The following is a 20,536-nucleotide window of genomic DNA, read 5'->3' as shown; positions in this document are numbered from 1 at the left end:
ATTTTTTACTTGCCTGCATTACTGAATTCTGAGTGCCTTCGTTCCAAGTGGGCTTGAAGGTAAGAATAGTTCACGAAGGACTTCTCGCAGAACTGACACTGAAAGATAAAATTAAAACAGTTACCAGGAAGATAAAAAGGAGGAGAAATAAGTATACAATGCCCCCCCCCCCAAAAAAAAAAAATAAGACAGAGAAAATAAGCAAGGCTGCAGAGACATTCCAAAAATAACTATTAACAATTCTTTCTTAAAAACTACGTTCATTTTATCATTTCATACACCATGTATTTGCATTACATCTACACATGACAGCCTGCATTAAATGATAGACTAGCATGGATGCATTCCAATAAACAGCACAATATTTTCTGACTGCATTTCAAATGGGAAACAATACTTTAAAACATAGATTTATTTTCTGCAGTTTATAGAAGCCAATGAAGTCTAAGTGAAGGCAGTTAACATACTGGATGCTTGCAGAATCATGCCTCTACACTCTCTCATAACAATCAGCCATTCCACAATGGCAAAAAGGTATAGCAAAAAAAAACAACTATATTTCTTGGATCCTTCTTTATAATGAGGCCAAGAAATTTCCCAGAGCTAAAGCATTAGAGTGAGCACATGCACATTTCCATCTGGCTCTGAACAACTGTGGCTCCATGCAGTTATCTAGGGAGGCATTCTGAAAAAACACAATGGAGATACACTCAGCCCAAATACAATGCACCTTGGAAAAGCCGTGAAGAGTTTTGCTGTACCTATCATAACAAAAAAAAAATAGCAATTTGATAGGGACTCGCGTAGGAATTGTTTGCTAACATTCTTGTTTTCTCTGGTACTGGAAAAAATGGAAGCAACTGGCCATCATTTCTGAAAGAACAGCTGTATACAGTACTTACCGTAATAGTACATTGTTGGAGAGGTGACTGTAATAGTAAATCACAGTATTAGGTTTTATCAATTTCCTGTATCCCATTTTCCAACCAGATATTTCTCAGTGGTGACTTTATCCCCTGTATGGGCAAAACTGGATTTTACACCAATGAACATACTGACACGTGGTTGTGAGACTGCATTATAAAGCCTCCTCTATTCTTCATTCCCTCCTGGTCTTCAAACATGTGCATCCAAGCAAGAAAGTGTGCTTGTGGTAGGCAAAGTGCAGAGATGACCATCAATCAAAACATCTGGGAAAAAGTACCTGGAAATGCTTGTCATTTTCTAACAAAAGAAGCAGCCCTCAATAATAAAAACGTAAATAACTATAATACTAGTAAACACCAACATGATAAAATTATAAAAACTCTTATGGCAGAGGAAGAACGTAAGGAAGTTTTACTGTTTCTCAAAGATCTACTGTTATGGTAATTACCTTACATAACTGTATTCTTTGGGGAGGGTCACTACAACAGTAACTCACAACACATGGCTAGAGTCTCAAGCAATACAAGATATGCTCTGAGAAGTGAAAGGTTAATTACAACTACTGCGATCAAGAAACAGCTGCCGTCTAAGGGAAGCATTGCCACGACATGAAGTTTGTTTTTCCGAAAAGAAACATAGAATTTGTTTGTTCCAAAGAACAGGTGGAATAGCTTGATAGAACAGCATAGTAGGTTAGACTGGAATAAAGTCTTAAGGTAGTGTAACTCATACGATATAAGACAGAAAGGCAACCTTCGTATTGAAGTGTCTATGTAATGAAATTTCATGTAGTAAGTGATTTTGTCAGTTAGACTTGACTCTTGTGGGTCTACCTGATTTTCCCATTTTTCACGTTTGGTATTTATGTTGGTCTGTCAATGTAGTGCTAAGGATTAAGGCTACAAACTGCTAATTAAGTTCAGTTTGTAGCCCTGGGTTTGATTCTCTTAGTTTTGAAATGCCTTGTGTGCAACTCTGAGAAAGTCATTAACAAGACAGTTATTCCAGGCCTCCAATGAAAATGGGCCTCAACCAAGTTGGACAGCACTGTTAAACAAAAACACATAAATGCAACTAAATTATTCTGATAAAATGCCACTGTGAATAAATAACATTCTCTCTTCTTAGGATTTATTGATTCTTCCTACGTTTATGACCAAGGAGACCACTAAGAAACTCGGCTACATCACCCAATACTGTTGGGAAACTGACAACGTCCCCCATTAAGCAGAATATCTTCACATATCCCCTGGTGAAAATTTGTCATTACTCATCCAAATCATCCAGACTGGTTTTAAAGGTTGCTATGGGAGTAACAGTACGGAAACTGACAAATTCATGAAGTTGATATTTTTGACTATATTGTCCTCATGATAAGAAAATAGTGTTCAAGGTACAAAAACAATTTATGTAATACAAGCTCTGTTAATCATTAATTATAATATTACAAGTGAAGATTCACAAGTGTCTCAAAAACTGCTGTTGGTTGGGTAATAAACTAATGTAGATTCCCTCAAGTCACAGTGTGGTTTACTGAATCACATTGAAATATTCCTAAAGAAACTGTTAAACAAAAGAGCCATCATATCTCTCAACTGTCCAGATTTTCAGCCCATATTTTTGTTCTCTTCTTCATAAAATTTGTGTTTTTCTAACAAATCACTAAGAACTGACAATACTAAATAATGTCTTACATTTGAGTTTCATACTTCACATCCCTCAGAAAATGCATGTGATCACAGATCCTGTTACTCTAGCAACTTTCTACGTTTACAAGAGCAATATTTAAAACCTGCCCCTATTTTTTGGGCCTTTGTCCCCCCGATTATTTTAGGATTTGTCCAGATTTCTTGAACCAGGAGGTTGACAGGTATGACAAGACACCTTTTTTAAGTAGTGAATTCAGAAAACAGACAAACACATAAATTACATTGCTGCCAACTTGAAAAGTCATGGTACAGCAACAAAGCTACGCAGCGTATGAATGAAGAGATGAAAAGTCAACAAGCAAAGGAGAGTAGTAGTGCTGAAACTGAATTCATCCTCAAGTCTTGGTGAATACCTTCATGAGGTGGACCCTGTTTTTCACAAAATCTCACCAAGGTGACACTGATATATAGAGTGTATTTATATAGCATACATCATAGACAGAAGTAGGTCAAAAATTAAAAAAGATGGCTGGGTGCACAAGATTCAGGATAAAAAAGTGCCCAATCCTGGTAGGCACACTGGTGCCAGGACTGGAAAAAAATGACAGTCTAGAGTCCTCAAAATATGGAAACATTCTTGCAATGGGGCTAGGCCAGGCCCAAAGAGAGGATGGCTCCCCTGTTGTAGAAGGAAGCAGCAGTCCACAAAAATCACAAAAACTGATAGGCCAAATAAGAGCCACAAAGACGGTAGAGTGGACTATTAAGGATAAGAAAGAAATTTAAGTATTGTTACTATTATGCAAAAAGCCCAGAATTTCCAGACACAAGATATTCAAAAAGAGTGAGAGAGAAATTAGAGAAAGAAAAATACTTCAGCAAAAAAAAAAATGTCAGAAAATTCAAATAAAAATTTGTGGTCATTAATACAACAGATTTGTGAAAAACGGTACATAGACCAAGAAACTTTGATCTGTTTGGAATAAGATGCATCTGAAGAAGTGCAAAAATATAAACAACAAAACCTAGATATTTTTGAAAAGTATAAAAAAAGAAATCAGGACATGAGAAAGAGAGATTTGACATGGTGCAATATTTATGTAAAGGCAAAAGCTAAATTGATCAACATAAAGAAGGCAGACCCAAAGTTATTCTAAGAGAAATACAGGCAAAGGCATTCAGACATGGAAAATTTCACAAAGAGGGAATGTAGAAAAGAGTAGCAGTAAAACAGAAGTTAAAAAATAGAAGTTGGAGTTATGGAGTGCCTGCAAAGTAAAGGATTTGATGTAGAAGGTCTAACACAGGTTATCACAGCATGATGGAATGAATCCCCAAAGAAAGGAGAAACAGGAAAATCAGGAGACATCTGAAGAAGTAATGTGGACATAGGAAAGAAAAAGAGACTCAATATGGTGTAATATCTACACAAAGGAGAAAGCAAAAATAATAAATACAAAAAGAGTAGCACCAAAGATATTTGAAGAGAAATACAGGCAAAGGAATCTGGACATGGAAAAGTTTACAATACAAAAAATAAGACAGCAAAGAGGAAAAGTAGAAAAAGGAGATCAGTAATGCAGAAGTTAAAGAAACAGAAACTGAGGTTAAGGAGTGCCTCCGAAGGGAAGGATTCAGTGTAAAAACATCAGAAAGCACCACAACAGGATAGAGCAATGGAACTCCAAATTAAGGGGAAAATCAGTGGAATGGGAAGCAACTGGTCAGGTGCCATATGAAGATATTTTGGAGCCTTCCACAGGAAACCAGTATAAACATTCACTTGAAGCTGGACTGCAAGGGAAGGTACAGGAAACTGTTGAAACTCTGACGTAGTTAATGTTGAGGAGTGAAAGGCCAGTGAGTTCCCATATGACAGAGCAATGGATGGCACAGGATGAAATTGAAGAGAATGTGCCACGGAAAGATGCTATAGAACTTTCTATAGAATGCCCACAGGAAATGGAAACAAAAAATGTGCTCTCAGTTTAGAAGAAAAATGAGCTAAGAGAAGAGTTACTTGACTTAACGGGAGATCATCTATGAAAGAAATAAACTGCAGAAGGTCTATAAAACTCAAAAAGTCAATTTGATAAAACAAATGAACACAGTAATTAGGACTGTCCACAGAGATTCATGCAATATAACAGAAGTAAATAGGATACATTACTATGCAGCTAAATTAATAACTGATAAAGGTGTACCACAAGAACACAGGGTAGTGAGGGAGCGAAAGGAGAGAAATGGAATTCCATCACGGAATTATCGAACACAGAAAACCATAAAGCAACTAAGACAAAAAGTGCCACTGTTAGAAGAGTACAAAAGAGGGAACAGATCAACAAAATACTTAGAAAGATAGACGTGATAAAAGCAATGCGCAGTATTACAGATCAGGATCTATTATACACTGCTGCAAATAAACTAAAAATCTCAGCACAGGAGGAAAAACTTAAAAGGTACATAGATAAATATAAAGGAAAAGTACAAAATTAGCAATTTATTGATGACCCAAAAAGTTTTATAGAGAATTGGGAAACAAGGTAAAAGGAACTGAAAGACCACCAAAAATAAGAAGAAATAGATACATTTTGGAGAAGTAAATATGAAGATCCTAGTAGCCGCGGTGGTGCAGCGGTAGCGTTGTCGCCTCACAGCAAGAGGTTCTCCCATTCAATTCTCAGCTGGAGTGCCTTCTGTGTGGAGTCTGCATGTCCTCCCCGCGGTCGAGTGGCGTTCGAAAGACATGCGTAGGGCGTGCCTTCGTTGAAGGTTTGGCGTCCAGCTGGCACCTCAGCACCGTAAAAAAAAATCTACTGCCAATCATTAGTGGACCGGAGTTCCGCTGTGGCGACTCCTAACCGAGAAAAGCCAAAAGAAGAAGAACAGCATCTATGAAGATCCTGTGGAACATAAAGATGCTAAATAGACAGTAGTAGTAAAAGAAAGAAGAAGAAGTTTAAAGGTACAGGATATGAAATGGGATTAAGTAACAGCCAGAGAGGTTGAAACAAAGTTAAGAAAAGCCTCTAATTGGAAAACTCCAGGCCCAGATGCAGTAAAACATCTTTGCATAAAGACTTAGCCAAGAGTAAGAACTATTTATATGCGCACCCCGAACAGACACCAACTGGCTAACAACAGGAAAAACAATGCTCCTACTTAAGAGTGAACCTGCAAGCTACCCTAAAAATTATAGGCCAATAACCTGCTTTCCGATGACATATAAACTATAAACTGGAACTGATGCTGACAAAGTTTATAGTCATTTAGAAGAAAACTCAATTATAGCAACAGAACGAAAGGGCAATAAAATAAAGTCATATGGAAAAAAGGGACATTAGTTGTTAAATAAAGTCACAGTAGAGCACTATAAAAAGGAGAAGCATTTAAGTATGGCATGGACTGACTACAAAAAAGCATTTGATAGTATCCCACATCCATGGATAAAAAAGAGTGATTAAAAATATACAAGATACATCCTACAATGATCGACTACATTACAGTGACCATGAAACAGTGACAGACCACTTTGCAATTAAGCTATGATAAAGGACAAATCATTATTCCAGGAATAAAAATTCAAAGGGGGATATTCCAAGGTGACTCTGTTACCATTGCTATTCTGCCTTGCCCTTAACCTATTCAGCTGTCTACTTAACAGCTTAGGCCATGGCTATAATTTGTCTCCTAGAAAACAACAAAGTGTAAAGACTTCTCACATCCTCTTTGTAGACGATTTAAAACTGTATAGCACATTAGATGAGGAAATGAAAATACAACTGCAAGTTGTCAAAACTTTTTCAGATGATATAAGAATGTCATTTGGTCTTGATAAATGTGCAAAAGCAACCTTTAAAACAGGAAAGCTGCAACACCAAGAAAACATCAGTTTGAGACAAGGATGTGATATAAAAGAACTTGAGCAAGAGAATGTGTATAAATATTTGGGAATTGATGAAGGATCAACAATAAAATATGAACAAATGTGAAAATAAAATAGTAAGGAATACTTTAGAAGTCTTACATTAATCCTGAAAACAGCACTGACATCTAGGAACAAAATCCAAGCTATAAACCAATTTGCTCTTCCTGTCCTAATGTCAAGGGCTCATGGCTTACCATATCAGCAGATGATTACAAATAGGAGCAGCCACAGAATCCTCCACCAACTCTAATGTTCTCCAGAAAGGGTGGACACAGACAAATAATTTGTGTCAGAGCCATGGACTAAACATACATCACAAGAAATGCATAATAGTACATTTCAGGAAGTCATCTACCCTGGATAACCACCACACTGACAACACACTCCTAAGAATCAACCCAACAGTCAGGGACTTGGGGACACACAGACAGTAATCTAGCCTTTAACCATCACTTGTCTACAGTAGTGTGGGAATCATTCTGTGTTGTGCACCTTATAAATAAAGGTATGGCATCTAGGTCAAAGAAGTTCATTGTTCCACTATATTCAGCATTCATCTGACCTGTCATCGAGTACACTGCCCCCTCTGGTATATACCTAAACCATGCACATCCAACAATTGGAACATTCACAAAAGTTCCTTGCTAAAAGAATGCAAGATGTAAGTAACATGTCCTGTGCAAACTGCCTTAAAGCCCTATCCCTGTACTGTGTCTCCTACAGGCTGTTGAGGGGAGATCCGTGCCTGGCATACAAGGCACTGTCAGACCCCACCCTGACAGACCTTCTGCATAGCCACAAAGCAGCACCAGAATTACCCAGTCTAAAGGACTTAAACTTTGTCTGTGACATAAACATGACCTGCTGGTGAGACAGATATATATTCCAGAGACTCTTCTTCTCTGGAACAGTCTCCCCATCCATATGAAGCAAAGTTTTTCCTTAACTCAATTAAATGTAACTTGGACAACCAGATGGGGAACAGGAAATTTGTTTCTGCTTTGGCACCTATATCTCAAATGGACACAGGTAGCCTGTAAATGGTTCATTTCCCAGACCCCTGCTTGTGAGTGTTTCATCTCCCAAGCCCCTCCTTATACATATCAAGGGTACCAAAACTTGTCTGAGATTTGGGATGCATGGCTATGCTTAAAAAGGCCATTGTGGTCATTAGCCTAGTAAACACCAATGAAAAGAAAATAAATGTATGACTAAGTTTTCAAAAACTATCCTAGTCATAAAACAAATCTAAGTTAAAGTGCAGAAAGTATTAACTTTTCTTAATAAAAATTCCAGATACTTGTGAGAGAAGCAAATATTTAACTAAGATGGAAGTAATACATTTTTTTTTTTGTAAAACAAAAGACTGATCACCACGCTACCTACAACACTCCACAAAAATACATGTTAAATTGTCATCTGCTGAGGCTGTAAAAAAAGACATTCCTAAGACACCAAGGACAATGAACAGGTTTCAGTGAAAATTAAATACCACATTACATACTACTACACCCACATTCCAAAGACATGAGGTGGATTGGGCACTAAATTTCTCATAGGTGTGTGTGTGTCTGTGATGTGAATGAACAACAGCAGCGCGGCTAGCCACTCAGCAGTGTGAACATTCACACTAGACGACTGTCACTGTTGAAGTGACTGTCACTGTTGAAGTGACAGCCTGACCCCATGTGCGGAAATGGGAGAAATGTGATGTGGAAGGATGGATACTGCTATATCCAACAAATAAGAGTAACCAGGAAAAAAACTGCCTCAAGTCAAATACAGTTAAATTCTTTACTAATAACATACTGGTGGTTGATGACTCCATAATATGACACATAAGCTCTACCCTCACAAGGCTGAACAAAAACAGAGCGACAGTGACAACTGTCTTTCCAATGTTAAGATCTCCAATGTCTCAAGGGAACAACAGACCATTAGGATGAACAACTATGACTACAACATGGTAGTGGTCCATATGAGTGCAAATGATATGGCATGCAAACGCTATGGGAAATGCAGACATACACTTTCCATCTCTTCAATCATGTCACAATCCTGCCTTCACCAAGAATAATGACAAGGTACAGAGAAAAGATGACTGACTTCAACCAACTGGCTTAGTAACTGATGTAATTTGAGGGGGGACCCAGTATGTGAGCATGGGATGAACTGCTGCCCATCACCAGTTGCTTTGAAAAGGACAGCTTGCCTTTGCTGTACCATAGTGCCTTGTTTAGGCATATTCCAAGTAAGGATCTTTGATCTAAAAAAATAAATAAAAAGTAAAAAACAGAACAAACAAAACACCAGACAATATCAATGTGGTGCTGCTCAATGCTAGGAGTCTAAATAACAAACGGCCTAATCTTGAAGCCTTGCTGCACATGGAGCACATTCAGGTGCGTACTGCTACTGAAACCACGTTTAACAGAGCAGAAAGCATCCCCTCTGTATTAGAGCTTTGCACCTACCAAACCTTTAGACCAGATAGAAACTGTGCTGGAATACTGTTATTTATTAAAGAGCACATTACCTTAAGGCAGATTCCCAGAGACCCAAGAGCTAAACTTACTGAGATTTAACTCAGCCTAAAACAGACTATCAAATCATAGCATGTTACAGGATCCCTTCAAAAACCATGTCCTGCTCTTAAATACATTGGAGGAACTTCATATACACAAAAACTCCATCATCCTGGGAGATTTATCCATAGATAATTGGGAGACCTATACCTCAAATGTAGGCTATACCCACAAATTCAATCTCATAAAAAAAAAGAGTTCCCTGATTATACAGGCAAACAGCTCACTAGAGATCAAAAAGTTCTTAACCTGGTCTTTACAAATGTGGCAACTATATGTACTATCCCACTGGTGTACTTCCCCAGTCAAGTCTGGCCACAAATTGGTAACCTTATCTTTCAAAATTACTAAGCCAGCTGAGGAAAATATCACAATATTCAAAGACTTAGGTTCATAGGTAGGTACTAGGCTATCTGCCCAAAGGCATTTATAAGCCTAGCCAGAATGTGTTGGCTTTTGCCGCCCCCTTAGATTAGTTCCCTATGCCTCTGTCCAGCAGAGCTACTGAAGTGATCCCCGGGGTAAATGCCTCTGTCCAGCAGAGCTACTGAAGTAATCCCCGGGGTAAACTTTCTGTTTCCCATCCACTTATCAAGGTTTCTTTTGAACAGCGTTAGCGAGGAGCTCTGCCTAATGTAGATTGGAATCTTGTTGCAAAGCATGGGAAGTCTCTGGGACAGGAATCTATTCCTCCAGCACCTCTTATTTATTGTTGTGGTGAGGTTTAGATCCCTAGAGCATGTGGCTCGAGGGGATAAGGTTTTCTTTAGGTGGAGCATGTCCATCAATTCTGGGTTGGACATGGCCTTGTAGGTCAGGCAGAGATCACCTCTAAGTAGCAGTACGCAACCAAATGTAGCTGGAGTTTCTTCAGTCAAGCTGCATAGGGCATCTGTTTGAGGCCAGTGATCCTCTTGGTGAGGTACTTCTGTGGTATTTCCAGCTGTTGCAAGTGTCTTGTAAGGTACATCCCAAATGGGGCATTGTACTCTATGATGGGTCTGACAAGTGATGAGTAGAGGGGCACAATGACCTCTTTTGATCTGGATGCGAACCCTTTTGTGATTAGGTGGGCCACACCACTTTGGCAATGTGATTATCAAAGGTGAGATTACTATCTACTTGAGTCCCCAAATCCCTTATTACGTCTTCCATATTTAGAGGACTACCACCTATGTGGTAGTTTGTGGGTACTTTGTTTTTTCCAAAGGGGATGACTATGCACTTTTTGGCATTTGGCATGATTTTGACACCAGGTATCCGTCTCGGTGAGACCCTTTTGGAGGATGTCTGTGTCAGCCGGAGAGACAATTATAGCCCCTAGTTTGCAGTCGTCTGCGAACTTGGTCAGCCATAGTCCTCCTGTGCTTGCCTATACCTCTGAGAAGTATATGCCGAATAGGAGGGGTCCTAGGACTGAGCTCTGGGGAACGCCACTTGGAACCGGTTTAGAGTCGGACCTAGCTCCCACAACTCTCACCATGTGGGTTCTGTCCGTGAGCCAGTTGGCAACCCATCTTGTGACGTAGGGGTTTATGTTCAGGCTGGTGAGCTTGTCTATAATACCAGAATGGGGAATGGTGTCGAAGGCCTTAGCAAGGTCTAGGCAGGCTGTGTGTACCACCTTTCCCTTGTCTATAGCCTTGGTAACTGTCTCAAAGAAGTCCACCAGGTTTAGGGGGCATGACCTGCTCTTAACAAAGCCGAACTGGGTAGGGTCCAGTGTTTGGAGGTTCCCAATGCCTCTGTTAATGTGTTCCATGATGATGCGCTCCATAGCCTTGCAGACCAAGCTAGTCAGGCTTATAGAGCGATAGTTCCCGGGGTCTGTTGTGGCTCCACCTTTGTGAAGTGGAATAATCACTGCTGTGCGCCACTCTATGGGTACATAGCCTGTGGAAAGGCTCAGTTTGAACAATGTGTTTAGATGAGGGGTTAGTTCGTCTTTGAGCTCCTGTAGGACGCAGCCTGGGACACTGTCCGGTCCCATTGATGCTGTGTTTTTGGCTTTGGAGAGGGCTGTTTTAACCTGAGTGTCTGTGATTTCAGGGACTCTACATTCTTCTGGTATGGTTATGGGCCCTTTTGGGGGTGAGAGGGGGGTGAAGTCTGTGCTGAAACTGTCTGCCAGGATGTTGGCGATATCGGTCAGTTCAGTGTATTTTGTGCCATTCTGCACTAAATCTGAGTAGATCTGAGCATTGCCATTTAGATTCTTGACATAGCTAATGAATGCCTTGTGGTTATCTTTGGAGTCCTTGGCAATTTTTCTTTCAAAGCTCACCTTGGATGATTTTATGAGGGATCGTAGTTTCTTGCTGATACTGATCAGGGATGTCTTCCCTTCTTGGGACTTTAAACTAAAACTGCCAAACAAACTTGTGAAGACGAAAACCCCGAAGGAAGCTGTCTGCAGGTTTTGATCCAATAATCCAATAAACAAGCAAGATGACTGTAAAAAACGTAATGTGAGCACTTTTATTATACAAGAACTTTCGGAAGGCTTAATATCCGACCTTCTTCAGACAAAACAGTTAATATTAAGCCTTCCGAAAGTTCTTGTATAATAAAAGTGCTCACATTACGTTTTTTACAGTCATCTTGCTTGTTTATTGGATTATTGGATCAAAACCTGCAGACAGCTTCCTTCGGGGTTTTCGTCTTCTTGGGACTTTACTCTTTTCTGTACTAGTTTCCTTCTATTGTATAGCTTGTTTATGGCAGGAGTCTACCAGACTGGTTTCCTTTTCTTGGAGGAGTGAGTCTTGGTTTTGCTTGGGATGGCATGATCCATGCATTCTTGTAGGTGCCCGTAGAATGCATTAGTAAAGGATTTTGCAGCTTGGACAGTGTTATCCTTCAGCATGGGGGATTTGAAACTTTCCACCTCGGTCTTAAGTAACGTGAAGTTTGCTTCTGAAAAGTTTTTTCTTAGTGGTTTCCTTGTCTGGAGGTCGGGACAGAATGTGGATATCCAAAGTGAATTGTTTATGGTCAGATCTAAGCAGCGAGGGGTTGACCTCTGGTGTGGAACACTGGTCGCCCATGTTTGTGATGACCAGGTCCAACATGTTGTCACCTCTGGTGGGAGTGTTGACCAGTTGAACCAGGGCATTTGAGTTTATAAATTCTAGGAAATGTTGGGCAAGGGAGTTAATAGTTGAGTAGTTCTCACAGTTAATGTTTGGGTAATTGAAATCACCCAATATTAGGGTGTTTGGTAGGACCTTTATGTTTTCCAGTGTTTCCAGAAATGCGGAATGGGGGTCCTGGGACATAGTGGGTGATCTGTAGCAAGCTACAATTTGAATTGCAGTTTTGCCCATTGTTAGTTGCACGTGGATGATCTCTGAAGCATCATGCTGTGCCACTAACCTGGAAGTGTGGGTATCCTTGACGAATATGGATACTCCCCTGCCGTTTGTATTTCAGTTTGGGTTCTGTGGCCAAAATGTATGGTATGAGTTGTAACCTGGTAATGTTGGGGTGCTCTCTGAAGCCTTAAACCAGGTTTCTGTTACTGCACATATATTGATTTTCTCCATACTGAGGAATGCCACGAGTGCATTCATTTTGAGGTTTAGACTTCTGGCATTGAGTAGTATTACCTTCAGTTTTTTGTTACTTGTGCTATTTACGGTGGTGGGTTTGTCCTTTGAGCCTTGCCTAAAAAAGGCACTATGGGGGTGGCAAGAGCCTTGGCCAATATTCGAAAGCCTAAGGGTGACAGGTGTAAGCCGTCTCTAGTGAAGCAGCGTGGCTTGTCGAGCATGTCATCCCAGGCAGACAGACACTGGATCCCCTTTGAAGGACACCAGAAACTTAGCCAATTGTTGAAATCGAAAATTTTTTCTTTATACCATGGTATCATTCTTGGTGAGGGCAGGATGCTACTCAGGGTCAGGGTCATACCGGCCTGGACTACGTGATCAGATAGCTCTTCCATGTCTCTTTTCATGTAGTCCAGGGAGGTATGGCTCAGGTCATTCACACCAACATATTTGTACTTCTTCTGGAGTGACCTGAGTGCTTGTGTTATGTGGCAGATCCTGGCACCCAATAGGCAGCTAACAGTAACCTTCTCCTTATTTAGCCTAGTGAGTGGGACGTCAGTGAGCCTGACTATAGAATCACCTACTACTAGTATGTTGGGTATGTTATTTTGCCTTAAGGGCTGTGACTGCATGGCACACTGGTTTTGTGAAGTATGTGTTTCATGGTTTGTGTTGGGGGGTGGAGGTTGCTTGGATGTCTGCTTTGGAGGTCTCTGTTGGTTTTGCAGATTTTTATTTAGAGCCTCCGGGTATATTTTCACGTATTTATGTGTGTTTTTGTCGGCGCTGGTTTAATGGGTCTATGTGAGACTGGCAGTGTGAAGCAAGTATTTCCCTTCTCCTCTTGACTGTCTGATCCAGTCTTGGGTTGAGAGAGCTTAGCCGCCAGTTTGGCTGTATAATTGCATCTCTCGCATGTATTAGTGTTTGGTGGTAGGAGGAGAGGGATGTCTGTGTACATGAGGCAGTTGTAACATTGCCTCAAAATGCCCAGATTCACCAGTTGGACTGGAGTGTACACCTGAAACTGCCCTTTGGACGTGCCTGGATAGGTACAGTGAACTGTTTTACTGGATGGCTGGTAAGGTTGAATAGAGAGTCTTGTCCTTCTGTACAGTACAGGAGGGTCTAGTGCTAGGGTTTATAAGTGCTTGCTATAAGTTTTGAGCAAGTGCCGGGCTGAGAAATGAATGGCTTGAGTGCTTAAGTTGAAAGTTTGTCTAGTACCAAGGGAAAAATTGAAGAGGAGACTTTGTGGAGCCGGGAATAGTTTTACCCTAGCTAACCGGCGCTGCCTGGCGCGCAAAACCGGGCAAATTTGGTATTTACAGAAGGTAAATGAAAGAGATAGAAATTAGTCCAAAATGGCCAATAAACTACTAATTTCTGGGCTGTAACCACTCCTCCAGGGACAGATAGGCTGCTCAAAGCTCCCCTCTCTCACAGGTGAACAGAGAAACTTCCTTCTATCCAAGTAAGGTATAGGCAAACACAGAGATTTGTAACACAGCCCTGAATTTAGCACTAACCTGAAAACTGGACTATACTAGCTTAGAAAGGTTGGAAACAAGTATATATATGTATATATATATATATATATATATATATATATATATATATATATATATAATATATATAGTTCAGAAAATAAAGCAGATACAATAAAAAAAAAACACTTTAAATACACAGAAAAGGATACTTACTGTTATATATCGTAGATCAGAGTTGTAGTCAATGCCCCTAGTAATAAAGTAGGAAGAAACACAAATACAGTAAAAGCAGATGAATAAAGTGCAATTTATATATATATATATATATATATATATATATATATATATATATATATATATATATATAAAAAACAACAGAAAACAAACCAACTGATTTAAACAAGTTACCCAATTAACCAGAAAAAAAGGTCAAAACTGAGCCCTGTTCCAGCAGTCTTCAATCAGACAAGTTCTAACCGTACACTCCTGCTACTAGGGTGCAGGGGAACCTTCTCCAAAACAAGATGGCTTGGATCAGTGCTCAAGTTATACAAACATAGCTAGATTCAGCAGGCCTGAATCTGGTCTATGCTACAGCGCACCAATTTCAGAAGGAAACAGTTTAAATAAGCAGGCACAATAAGCCTGTGACCAAAAATTCCCAGCTCAGACGGGCAGAATTCAGCCTCTCCTCCCACAAGAGTGCAGACCACAAACCCTCTTAATGTAGAATAACTGGCCTGAAGCCCAAGTGCTTAAGCCAGAACTAATACACTTTGCCTTCAATCAGCAATTCCCAGCTTAGAAAGATGTAAGCTACCTGTCTTGTACTTCCTAGAATTCCATGATGAACTTGAGTTTAAAAATAACTGTATCCCCAAAATAAAGACAAGGCAAGTAGTCAATGCCAACAAATGTTACACTCAACTATAAAACTGTATAAAACTGTTAGTCCCTACCAAAACAACACAAAAAGGGATATCAGACAGCAAACCAGTCTGGTGGTCCACATGCATAAATAAGCAATATAATAACAGAAAAAAAGCTCATTAGAATATGCAGCAAAACAAAAGACCAACATTTCAATGTTAATATCAAAATGCTATCCAATGTATTGAAAAATACCACGAGGAAAATAGACTGGCAGCTAAAGATAATTACTAATCCTTCTTTCCTTGCATCAGGAAGTTACAAAATAACATGCACTGTTGCTCTGAATGCATTTAAAATGGTACTACTTATTCAGTCTCAATACACTGGCAAACAAATTCACTGCTAACTTCATTCCAGAGACATGCCACCCACAGATACCCAAGGACCTAAACTTCCCTACCACCACAAAAAAAAAAAAACACTTGTCAAAAGTACTTTTCAAAACCAAAAACATCCACTATGGAACCTGAAAACATATCAGGCTGCCTGCTAAACAGCACTCGCTCTGACAACTATTCAACCTGAGCTTACCCACTGGTTTTGTTGCAGAGATTTTGTCACAGTTGTAATACCTCTTTACAAGGATAGTTGCACTACAGAACTTAAAAATTATAGACCCATCAGCCTGACAAGTCTCATTTGCAAGGGGATAGAATGCACCATAACTAACTTGATAAACTACTATATAAAAAGTCTTGTAAAACTTGACTTTCAGCAGTTTGACTTTAAGAGTAGATCTTGCCAAATGAATCTGGTAACTTTTGGAGAGGGTAATACAAATCATGACAGTGTGCACACTATTTGTGCATCATATCTCGACCTTGCTAAATTAGGATACTATACCACATGCCAACATTACCAAAAAGCTAAATATGCCCTAAACTGATCTCTGTACTGTAAGATGGAAAGCTAATTGGCTGAGGGACATAACCCACACTGTAAGGAAGGCAAGTGCAACTTCAGCGAGCATGAAGACAGCCAGTGGGGTATCACAGGGTTCCATGTGAGGACCTATGCCATTTGGCACATACTTCAATTTCCAAACCAAATTAAAAAAAAACAGTAAGTCTGCTTAACAAAGTTTGACAATGACTGTAAATGTGGTGTTACACTTGAATCTCCTTATGATACTCAGAAGCTACAAAGTATACTTACACATTTTAGTAGTTAGTGCACCAACATTGGACTAAACTAAATGCTAAAAAATGCATTCCGTCTGCCCAGCATACAAGTATAGAAAACACCCTACTCCAAATGAAGATGTTGTGAGAGCCCTTGGAACATGGGTAGATAACGGTCTCCTTTGATGTGTGATAACAGTGGTCAGGAATTCCTTCTATCTGGCTCAGTTGATCACAAAGGGTCCTCTAGGTCCTGAGATGTCCTGACCCCTCTACATTTTGCTATGATCAAACTCATTATAGACTACAATTGTGAAGTATGTTCAGTGCACAGGTAAGATCTTGGGACTAATGGACCTGTAGCAATACTACCTATGGAACATTTCATTGTGGACGCTGTAAACAGTGCCCTTATATTTCTAACAAAAGAGAAATATTTCTGGTAGCTAGGGATATGAATATATTTAGTACAGGCCATTATAACTGTGAATCCCAGGGAGTAGTCTATTTGGCAATGTGTTCAAATTGCAACTCCTACTATGTTGGAAAAACAGAAAGAATATTAAAGAGAAGAATATACGAACACCTGTATGAAATACAAAAAGGAAAAGACACAAATGCATTGTTTAAGCACACAAAAACTTGTAAAGAGTCTAAATTTTCTTTTTTTGTCCTTGAGCAGGTGAAAAAAGAAATGAGAGGAGGCCCCTGGGAAGAATGGCTGGAATATAGGGAATTATGTTGGCAAATACTATTAGAAGCCAACAAACAACCTGGTTTAAATGAATGCACTTCCCTAGCTCCAGTTTTAAAATTGAGAGCAGCTAAGATATGAAGTGAAATATTAACAGCTTACCACAAAAGAACAGTAGGTGGCACTATTGTTCTTTATTTCATTCCCTTTCTTAGTAAAAAACATTCCCTTTAACATTTACATATTCACATGAATTTAACTTAGGTTTTTATTGTATTTATTTATGTATTTGGTGTACAAAGAAATTATTTATTGAAGCATACTTTGATCAACTTACTGAAAAGGTTTTAAACATCAGATCAATTTTAGAAGAGATTTTAACTGATTTTTATGACATTCATATATTTCACAGTGTTTTTTTATTATAATGAGCTCTTTAGTCTTTCATTATTACCATTGGTTTAAATAGAATGCAATTGTTCTAATTGGTTTTTATTTTTTGAATTTTACTATATAATGGTTCATTAATTAAACTTAATTGTCTGATGAAGTCGTAGCTTTAAGCTGAAGAAAACGCATTGATTTGCTCCAAAGCGTTTACCTTGTGGATTATTTGTGTGGATTTTAAACTGTTGTGAACGTAAATAAAGTGCGGTCTTGGTGCGCTGTTTACAGCTCTTTTTCTTTTATTGGTTACTATTTTGGTTGGGCGCCTGTTGTTGGATTTCTTGGTTTGGTGCCCAGCTATGGAAAACAGCCCACACTCTTCTAACCGCGAAGAATTGGGACAGTCCCGTAAACTTATTGGACAGCTCACTGAGCTTATTGAACTGCTAACCCCGCTGTGTGTTACTCTGACTGGCAGGAAATCAACGGATGTAGGGAGCATGCCGGAAGGGACCGAAAGGTTTGGAGGATCCAAACAGAAGAGGAAGAGATCCAACCGAGATTCCGGCTCCACGTCGCTCGAGGAGGCTGAACCGAATGGTGGCACTTTTGATCCTGCCATCACACCGATGCTTTTGGGTTCTAGATCAACATCGGACACCAACACACATGCAGGGGTCATTAATAGGCGTGGTGGTTCATCTTTGAACACGCCGGGCATTAATGCCACAGGTACTGTTCCGACTTCTTTAAACAGTGACAATTTAATAGACTGGTTAAAAAATCCGCGTGGGTTTAACCTTACTTCAGAAGACGATAATTCACCGCAGGATGGTGATTCTTATTGTTTAAAAATAGACAAACTATTTAAATCAATGCATAAATACAAAATGTTGTGCATAGAGAATTCTTATTTAACAGCATGTATAAAACACCATATTGTACCAAAAGGGCTCAGGGTATGGAAGTACCCCAACAATGTTGAACCTGGCACTGCTTTTCATAAAGACCTGATAGATACTTTCAATAGATGTGGTCTTGAAATTTTAGGTCTTATTATTAAAGAAAATAACAAACAGTTATTAGAATTAGAAGAAGAAATTTTGGTTTTGGATAATTTTATTAAGCAGGATTTGTTTTTCGAAATAAAGCAAGAAAGGGACACATATTATAATTTAAGGGTTGATATTGATACTAAATGCAAAGCACTAGAACAAAGAAAGATTAATAAACTTAAAAGGGACTTAGATGATTATCAGAATAATATGAGCTACCCACAACCACCGTTTAAGAGAAATGTACATAATGTTAGAAACAAGCTAGATAACAGGAGAGTGAACAACCACAATATGCACTATAGGGAGGAGGAATTTTTTATTGAAGACTATGACACTGACTTTCCACCACTAGAGAACGAAGACCCACAACATAACATGTACAGAAAGAGACAAGGTCCTCAGAATTTTCAGAGAGGGGGAGGAAGAAGGGGGAGAGGGAGGTATTAACTAATATCATCTACACCCCCACCCCCACAACATCCCCCATTCGTAATCTTGGTGACCCCCTGGTTTAGACACTGATTCTGAGATTTTATGTACAGGCACTACACATTCCTTTAAAAATTTTTCTATTTATAATTTTAGCAATATTACTTTAAACAGGGTACATTTTGACCTACTCAGTAAAGGGTTTAAATTTATTCCAAGTACTCGAGGTGATCTAGTCAAAACTATTTTAGACATGAAGTTGTTTCTCAGGAAGCTGAACTTGCAAGCCATTTTACCAGCTACTTCAGGCAACCAAGAGCTACCACATCCTGCCTTAACTAGACGTAGTACCTATAATCCCCCACTCCTCCCGCAAATAAAGAACCTGGAACTGGTGTTAGAAAATGAAATTAGGAAGGAGTTTAAACAACACTATAAGGCGTACAACCTGACAGGTGAAGAACATGAAACTCTGGAAGACTTAAGGAAAAACACACTAATAAGAATTATGAAGCCAGATAAAGGAGGGGGAGTGGTGATTATGGATAATATTATTTACGAAGGCAAAATGAACAACATTCTTCGAGAAGAAAGTAAATATAGAAATGTATCATTTGATGAGGTGCAAGTGGCCTACCAGAAAATAGACATGACTCTTGACCATATGATCATGGAGGGAACAATTGACAACAACACGTACAAATTTTTGTCAGTGCCGAAACCTAAGATTCCTATCATCTTCGGCATACCTAAGGTACACAAAAATGTTAGTGACCCTCCATTAAGACCTATTGTGTCAGCCGATTGTTCAAAAACTCTTCCTATGGCTAAATTTGTGGATCATAAGATCAAACACATTTGTAACAACTACCAACATATACTGAAAGACTCATGGGACTTATTAAGAAGCATTACACCTAACCTCCTAACTGAGAACTTGATTTTTGTTACTATAGATGTGGTGGACCTCTTCACTTGCATACCACACCATGAAGGGATGATTATTTTTGAGGACATGGTCTTCATGGATAATACTCTAGCACATTCAGAAAAAGTTGCAATAGTGGAGTTAATGGATACCATTTTGAAGTATAACTTCATAACATTCAATGGAGAATTTTATCAACAAATAAAAGGGGTAGCAATGGGTGCGGCCTGCGCACCAACTTATGCAAATATATTGTTAGCAGGTTGGGAATTGAATTTTATCCTGAACTCAGGATTTCAACAATATTGGTCACTATACAGACGCTACCTGGACGATATCGTCATTTTTTGGACAGGAGGTAGCGAAAAATTGACTGAATTCCTGGACTATATTAACAGTACTACCCATTACTTGAGATTCACACACTCCACCTCTCCTGATAAGCTACAATATTTGGACGTTGAAGTTCAGAAGAGTAAAAACAACAAAGATTTAGAAACTAAAATATTCAGGAAAAACACTTTCTGCAATTCTTTCTTGCATTACAACAGTGCACACCCTCCACATTGTAAAAGGAATATTGTCAAGGGACAATTTGTGAGAGGGTGTCGCATGACGAGCAGGGATGATGATTTCTATGTTGAATGTAACATCTTAGAAGGTATGTTCCTAGCCAGAGGATACCCACTGGATTTTATCAAAGACATTAGAAAAGAGGTGGAACAACATAGACAGACTAAATTCAAACCTATTAAGGGTTGTCTGACTAACAACATGGACACTATGATAAGTGGGGACATTACGGACAATCATTACAATATCAGTAGGAACAATACACCAGCTGATTTTGAAT

At 39.2% G+C, this 20,536-nt stretch overlaps 1 protein-coding gene across 2 annotated transcripts in view; it reads right to left on the bottom strand.

Moving 5' to 3' along the window:
* The window catches only part of DZIP1L (DAZ interacting zinc finger protein 1 like), a 1,070,134-nt gene that overhangs the window by 852,952 nt on the left and 196,646 nt on the right, over positions 1–20,536 (bottom strand). For both annotated transcript variants that reach the window (XM_044070018.1, XM_044070019.1), the window contains exon 3: positions 14–98. In XM_044070018.1, the coding sequence (XP_043925953.1) occupies positions 14–98 (85 nt within the window). The remainder of the gene's footprint in view (positions 1–13; positions 99–20,536) is intronic.

This window comes from Protopterus annectens, chromosome 4.part1, assembly GCF_019279795.1.
Source record: "Protopterus annectens isolate FY-2018-M chromosome 4.part1, PAN1.0, whole genome shotgun sequence".
Taxonomy (NCBI): Eukaryota; Metazoa; Chordata; order Ceratodontiformes; family Protopteridae; genus Protopterus; species Protopterus annectens.
The sequence above is the reverse complement of the archived record's forward strand: the minus strand, read 5'-3'. Positions and strand labels throughout refer to the sequence as shown.